General features: G+C 43.2%; 1 protein-coding gene across 1 annotated transcript in view; it reads right to left on the bottom strand.

The window, feature by feature from the left end:
• The window catches only part of LARP7 (La ribonucleoprotein domain family member 7), a 44,185-nt gene extending 37,569 nt beyond the window's left edge, over positions 1-6,616 (bottom strand). The window contains exons 1-3 of the mRNA XM_019521986.1: positions 6,536-6,616; positions 2,576-2,621; positions 81-296 (exon numbers count right to left, since the gene is read on the bottom strand). Coding sequence (XP_019377531.1) covers positions 81-288 — 208 coding nt within the window. The 5' untranslated portion in view covers positions 289-296; positions 2,576-2,621; positions 6,536-6,616. The remainder of the gene's footprint in view (positions 1-80; positions 297-2,575; positions 2,622-6,535) is intronic.
• Between the last annotated feature and the right edge of the window lie 1,148 nt (positions 6,617-7,764).

Below are 7,764 nucleotides of genomic sequence, written 5' to 3'. Positions count from 1 at the left end.
CACACACACACACACACACTTATAGTGCCATCAGCAGTAGAGGTTAGGGCTGAAAGCAGAAATTATTAAAGCAAACTTACATCCATCTCTAGATTTTTCTATTTGCTCTCGGAGGAATTTGTCTTTGTGAAGATTGACATCTCCAAACCAGAAATCCACTTGTTTTGCTATATCTGACAGAACCTGTTTAACTCTTGACCTCTTCTTTTTTTCCCGTTCTTTTTTCTGTTCAGTGCTTTCCTCTTCCACAGGTTTGCCTCTTGCCGTTTCCGTCTCCATGCCTGTCATTCTGTCATCTGAAAGTTATATCGAACTTGGTCAAAACCAGGGGTAGGTAACACTACTGTGGACTTTTGTTGCACCCATCAAATAATTCTAAGAGCTTTTATGAACGTTAGTATTAGCTTCCCCATCTTTCCTGTGAGATTCACAGACAGTAACAATACTTGCGAAGAGACACAAAGATGGCAAGTACTTTGTACCAGGACACACAGCAGCCAAGAACTCGTAGCTCCCAAACCTGTCCTCTAACCACAAAAGTATTTTGCTGCAGGTATTTCTACAATTATTTTCACTGTTTCATTTTTCAAATGTTATTAATATTTTACTATTTTATTCCTTTTAATGAGGTACTCCCACACGCTGCCAAAAAACAGTTTTTGAATTGCACTTTATGAATAGTCACAAGATTCATAGTGGCATTTAGTTTTATGAGCCATCATGCAAGCAATATTGTCAGGAAGCAATCATTTAAATGACAGAGATTTAAAATTATTTGAGGATGATGATAGATGTCTTAATAATTACAATTATACTTTAAAGGAAATACTTTGGAAAGGGTCTAATAGTTCACCTAAAATTAAATGAGCAAGGAGCAAGATTTGGCAGGTCTGAAAGACAGGCTTAAGGTGACGTCCTCTTTTGCCAAGGTCTCCCAACATAGCACAAAGAGAATTTAAACAATAATGTGCTGTACTTCAGAACTAGCCCTGCTACACTGACAAGAGACAGGAAGCGTTACACACATCTCTAGGTAGACTACATACCACAGGTCAAATTCTAAGTACTAGATGCTGCTTTTTGCTCCACTGATTTCATAAAAGAGGTTATGCTTTTTTTTTTTTATGAGATTCTAGCTGCATGAGTCTCTGGTCTGATGCCAAAACGTAAGAGTAATTTACTAATTCTTAGGAAGCAATGCAACTTGAAGCAGCATGTGTATAGCTGGGGGCATTCACAGAAAAAACTAACAATGGCTCTTGTTTAAATGGTTAAAACATCTAGGAAACAGTCTTGTCAATTGTTACAGCACTAAAGAAAGCGAAAATTCCCAGCCTCCCACTCAGATGTTCTGAGCATAATACAATGCATTTTTATGACAGTGTTAACCTTTTGTCAAAGATTTAGAGCCCCACACTTTGGGGCTCAATGATGAATACTCTTGCCAATCTGTATACATACACTAGTTGAATACCTTAGTATTTTCCTTTTTCTTAAATTATTTAGGTCCTGATTAAGTTAGGTTGTGAAAAAGAGGGATCTCAACACCTCATACTTTGATTAAATAGAAGCAGAGAAAACAGAGCAAGTTCCATGGGTTGATGTGATCACAACGCCAAACAATGTCTCTTTAGACATTAATATACTGTATATTGCTTAAACTCCAAATTACTTTGGCCACTTTTCCTCTACACCCCAACCTAGAAAAAAAAAATCACCAGTTTTTCATAGTACTTTACTTCCAATGAGCTAGTTCCCAATAACAGCTTGGAAAAAGTAGGAAGTGCCTGAAAATGAAATTATCACAAAGATTTAAGTATTTAAGGTAGTAGCTATCACCATATAAAAGGCTTCTCATCTCTTTGCCAATGGCCAATACTGCGAAACAATATACAAGGAAATGGTGGTGATGGTGAGAACCATCAGAGGAAGCCCCATCTATAGAACAGGATGACAAAAATGGAAATGCTCTTCAGATTATTGTGTTAATCAGGCTCCTCAAGCAGGATTCCAGTTTCCCTCCCTGCTGTGAGCTGACCATTCAAGATGCTTAAAGGTCAACAAGTTGTCAATTAAGTTGAAGGTATGTGAGGTAACACTCTCCCCAGGAAGGCAGAAGTTCAACATGGGTTCAAGTCCCAGAACAAGACATTTACTTAAACCAATACAAGTAAAGGAATACTAAATTCAGGAGAAAGCTAAATCCTTTAGAAGTACTGTTTTTCAAATACAAGATCCCTCTCATGGCTTTCTAAAGATTAAAGATTACAAGCCAACACTTTAATTAAGATACAGAGGTAAGACAGGTGCACTCTGAACAAAGTTCCTATTTCTTAAAAACATCATTTTTACTATCCAATTCTCTGTAAGCTACTACTTAAAATATATAATAGCAGCTGCGCTCATCTTGTCTTAACCATTGCTACATTATCAGGCTGGAACTTATTTGTCACAATTATTAAATACATCCTGAGATTCCAAACTTAAGTCTATGAAAACTCTTCTAGGAAGCTGGGAGCATTAACAAAGGCCCAGGTTATGATTTGCCAAAAATTCAAGGGCAGAACACTCTTACACTTCCTTAGGATTTAGGCAGAATTTGGTCTGTGGTTTCCTTCTTCCTATAAGGGAATGAAAGAATGCAAGTGTAAAGTCAAGTAAATTAGAAATATAACTGGCAGATTACTTCTTTCCATGTGCCACCTCAGCTCCACTGGCTAATGTGGCAGAAGATGCAAGGTAAGACAAGGAGAGGAGGAATGGCTCTGAAGATGCTGCTCCCCCTTCTGTCCCACTTGTTGAGATACAGGTTGCCAAGGCAGAACATTAAGCAATTTTGAAAGAGCTGGGTCACAATCAGGCATTGCACTTGTAATGGTGGTGGTAGAGGGGAAGGTGGAAGGAGATAAAGACTTTCTGAGTTCCCTTTGAGCCAGCCAGTCATTACTTGGCCTCAACTTAGATCAGTGTCTACATATTGAATATTCTATAGCTATTTTGTAACCTAGCACAATACCAACACTCAGAACAACCTTAAAAGAATGAAAGAAATGTCTTGGAAAGAAAGCTTTTAAAAAGCCATATATTAAAATCTAGCACATTTTACACAGATAACGTCTATTACAGGAAGTACGTTCTAATGTCAGCTCAGTTTCCAGCTGAAATGCACATAACTTTCGTAAATTAAACAATAGAAACAAAAAATGGAGAAACATAGTTATGTACCAAATAATGTGATTCTTGGACAAAACTTACACTGACTTCAGTGGGCTTTTACCTTTGGAAGAATTACATTTCCCAATGATTATGTAGGGCACAGACAAAACTCCACTGTCCAAGTCTGCTGACAAGCTCATATTCCAGAAGTTATCCCTATTGGAGTACCTTTCAACAGGCATTCTTTTCCTTGGCTGATTTTATGTTCCTCCAGAAGCCCAACAGCATGCCATGCCTTCCATGGCAGATGGTCTGGCTTTTTTCCTAATATACTCCCAAATAACTCTTCCTCCTTTTCTGGACACTTTTGGAGACCAGGGTTGCTGAACTCCGTGACAAAATTCACTGTAAAGGATCTAAACCATTTACTTAGATGACTGTCCACTAGCTTGGTTAATACACAACTTTCACATGTCTTAAGAAGGAAATAGGCAGGCAAGGTTCTTTGAGTAGATGTGGTATCTTTTATTAGACCAACTGAGTAGTTGGAAAAAAGTTCTTAGCAAGCTTTTGGGTGCAATCACTCTTCTTAGACCAACACAGCTACAACTAAAAACCCCTTAAGAAAGAAATAACATTTTAATTTGTAGTTTAATCTTTAAAAGTTTGGTCTTTAAAAATCTGTATCTTAAACTTATAAACATAACTGTCTTGCTTGTATTGATTTATGGCCTTATTTGCCTCTGACATCCACACTGGCTCACACATTATGGCTACGGTTTATAAATTAACTTGCTATTTTTAAATTTCCTTATCTCCTAAAGTAATATTTAAGTTGAGGCAGAATAAGGTTATTTTGATTTTTTCCCCTAGCTCATTGACCCTATCTTTTTTTTTTGCAATGCTGAACATTCTTTTAGTCATAGAATCAGAGAGAAGCAAGGCTGGAAGGGACCTCCAGTGGTCCTCTAGTCCAGCATTTCTCAACCTATGGGTCACAAGAATATATGAATGGGTCACGAAAAAAACATTTTAAAAATGGATTCTCCTTTAAAGGAGAAAAACTTGGGAAACCATGGCTTCTCCCTTGCAGGCTGTCAGAGTTCCAGCCTGCAAGAGGCTGCTTGGGACCCCCCATCCTCCATTTCCCCCCCCTCTTGCCCCACACACTGGGGACTTGGGGGCAGTGGGTCAGGAGTGAGGGACACTGGGCCAGGACCGGACATCAATGTTTCCAAATGGGTCCTGATACAAAAAAGGTTGAGAACCACTGATCTAGTCCAACTCCCTGCCTTAGGCAGGATTGCCCCTATCCAAAACATCCCATACAGCCATAATCTAAACTTTACATAAGACTAGCCTCAACCCTGATACAACATAAACCTGTACCTAACCTGCCACAGGTAAAGCAGATTTTGACAGCATATTTTTATAAACATGTACATTTATATTTTTGAAGATGATTTAAGAGAGCTTTAGTACTTTGGATTCATGTTTAATTCATGACTGCAAAAATGTTCCAAATGCTATTAAGGAAAATTGTAACAAAAGCTCCATTTTAACAAACATAAACAGATGAGCTGAACAGCTTAAGCGTAACTACTACTTACAAAATAAAATTTTATTTTATTTTATTTGGTTCTCACATATGCACACATACATAGCACTTCATACCAAAAGCAGAAGTAAATTTAACTTTGAGAGGTTGTGTTCAAGTACTTGAAATTCTAGCCTAGCACAGTTAGCAAGTTTAAGTTATGCTGATGTCTGTAGGACCTGATTTTAAGTTTCAGCCTCCTGTTTCTTCAGTTTGTCTCCCAAACAGACCTCCCCAAAGAGAAAGTGTAGGCCTCCCTGACAGCTTAAAAAAGCAAACAGAAAATAATTTTTGGCAGGGGCAAAGGACTTCTAGATTTTGGTTCATAAAGAACAGTAACCTCAGATGCATAAGAAAGAGAAAATAAAGAAAGAACAAAACAAATAGTCTCTGCAGTACAAGGTGTTAATTACTCAGCATTTCATGCCATGTGAAAGGTCTGTTGTGTATTAATCCATATTTTTTTGTTCAGGACTGTAATGAGGGCCATCCATTTGACCATTAATGAGTTTAGGTAATGAGTTTAGTGATATATAATGATTCATTTTTAAAAGCCTAGGGACAGCATATCACTTAGTGATCACAAACCTTTGACAGTACAGGACAGATTGCTATTTCAGCCCATGTACTGTTGTCCTCTCCGATTCCTGTTCCACTTCAGCCTCGAAACAGCACCTCTGAAAGGGTGATGTTCAAGGGAGTGGGAAGAGAGAATGGGAGCAAATGTCAAATGTCAGCTATGAACCTGCCACCTCAATGTGAGAACGCACTTATTTCCAAGACACACTGAAGTCAACTCCTGTTGCAACTGGGTAGTTTCCTGGGTAGCACCTGATCTAGGGGACTGGACTACATGACTTACTGAGGTCCCTTCCAACCCTAATTTTCTGATTCTATGATGGAAGGAGCTTCACAAAAGTAGGCAGATATAGCGCAGACTTTCTTAGACTAGCCCACAGGTTGGCTAATGGGAGATTCACAATTGTGGACTGGGCCCTGCCGGGCGATAAACTCAGGAACAGACAGTCCTGAATGGGCACCATGGAGCTGGAGGGGAGGAGTGGTACTACAGGAAGACAGAAGAGGATGGGAAAGAAACTGCACACTATCTGGTGGAGTGGGGCCTGGCACAGACTTTTTCAGGGGCAGGCCCTCTGAGGGCAGTGGGTGGGGGTTCGGGGATGGAGATGGATGTATGGGTGCATAGTATGAACTGTGTAACATGTTCTTAGTGTGATTTGACCTGCCAAGTGAACCACAGTGGCTGCTTGGTAGTATTGAAGGTAGATAACTATAGATAGATCTACCTATAGATTTTGTGTTTTTTTGCCAAAAAAAACCAACCAAATGAACGGTGCGTGCATGCACGTGTGTATACACATCTTGCCCCTGTCGGACACTGGGCCAATGGGGTCAGTGTTAGCTGAGGAGGGTCTGGCTTCTTCCCACTAACAAATAAGAGACAGCTGCATGAGTGTAGGCAGGAACACCAAGCCCCGTCCAGCCCACAACACGACTGCCAGGGCAAAGCGGGGCCTGGGGGTGGACCACATGCTGGAAGGGGTTGCTAACGCATGCGCGGACACCGCCTTTGCACACGACCCAACTGGCGCAGGACCCCACAACAGTCAGGACGCGGCTCTGCGACACGCGGAATTCGCGCGCAAGTGCTGCAGGCCCCGCCCCCATGACGGGCCGCTGACGTCACAGCATTCCCCTTCCAAGCGCCGCGGTAGTTCTCGCTCGCCCTTCCGCCCCTCCCCGCCCCCCAGCGACACTGACCTGCAGACGCCGGCCGCTCGGGACTTCTGGCAGCGTCACGCGGGCACCCCGCGGCCACAACCCCCCGCGCCTCCTCCAGCGCTCCGCCGTTCCGCCCCCCTGTGACGTCACAACCAACGCGACGCTCGGGTCTCAGAGCGGAAGCCCCGGGGCCAGGCCAATCAGCGAGGGGCGCGCTCGTGACGTCTTACGCACGCGCCGGTTGCCAGGGGCCGACAAGGAAGCGGCTTGGTCCTGTTACCTTCTTTTCCGTCAGGCGAAGCGTGGGTAGCCGGGGGCCTTCTATGCCGGCGCAGGGAAATAACGTCATCGGCAGCTAGCGCGGGAAAGCTTTCAAAGTGGAAAGAATCCGGCGGCCACCTGGTCTCTCTGTGAGGTGGGCACGTGCTTTCCCTCCCCTGCTCCTACGTCACTGCCTGGGGGTGGGAGATGGGGGTTGGTTGGGGCTGGCTCGGCTCGCCGGGGCCGGGGCTGGAGCGGAGCCGGACTCGATCCCACGTCCCGTCCCCACCTGGTTCCCTGAGCGCAGCGTTGCCACACCTTAAATATGAAATTACCCGCATTGGAAGCTCAGAATGATCGTGTTTGTTTGTTGAAATGCGATTGTACTCTGAAAAATAAGCATGCAAATAACCCATCTTTTAAAATTTATGTTGCTCACTAATCGCCAGTGCGTGAGTGAGACCTGGGTCAGAGTTGAAGCATTTTTTAATTTCAAGGCAAGCAGGCAGGCAAAAGAAAGCGCTGATAGCAAACCCAGAAATCGGCCTTTTGTGGGCTAAGATGAAACAGGGGCATCTCTTGAGCCTGCAGGTAGGATGCCTGCCAGTGGTTTTGGGAGTGTCTAAAGTCCCAGGGTGAGAGCCTGGGACCACGTCCTGCTTGCACCATCGATATGGTTTTTGGAATGATTGAATTCTGCTCAGTAGTATGATGTGGAACTGATCTGGTTGATTTGACCTGGAACATGAAATGTATTAATAATAATAAAAAAAGCAAAGCCCCCAAAGTTGGGTACAACCCCCCTTTACTCAGGGCTGTCACCCCCAACTTTCAAAATGTGGCATGGCTGCAGCAGTTCATTGTGGTGGGTGGATGGGAGGGACAGCTACTCAGCGTGCTGCATCATGCCCTGTCCCACATGGACCGGGCTGCTGGTTGTTGCGGTGCCAGGACTGCACAGTACCAACAGGAAGGCTGGGGGTGGGTGTGAGAGGGATGGATAGGGG

Source organism: Gavialis gangeticus, unplaced genomic scaffold, assembly GCF_001723915.1.
Source record: "Gavialis gangeticus isolate Ggan-Ray unplaced genomic scaffold, GavGan_comp1, whole genome shotgun sequence".
Classification (NCBI taxonomy): Eukaryota; Metazoa; Chordata; order Crocodylia; family Gavialidae; genus Gavialis; species Gavialis gangeticus.
The sequence above is the reverse complement of the archived record's forward strand: the minus strand, read 5'-3'. Positions and strand labels throughout refer to the sequence as shown.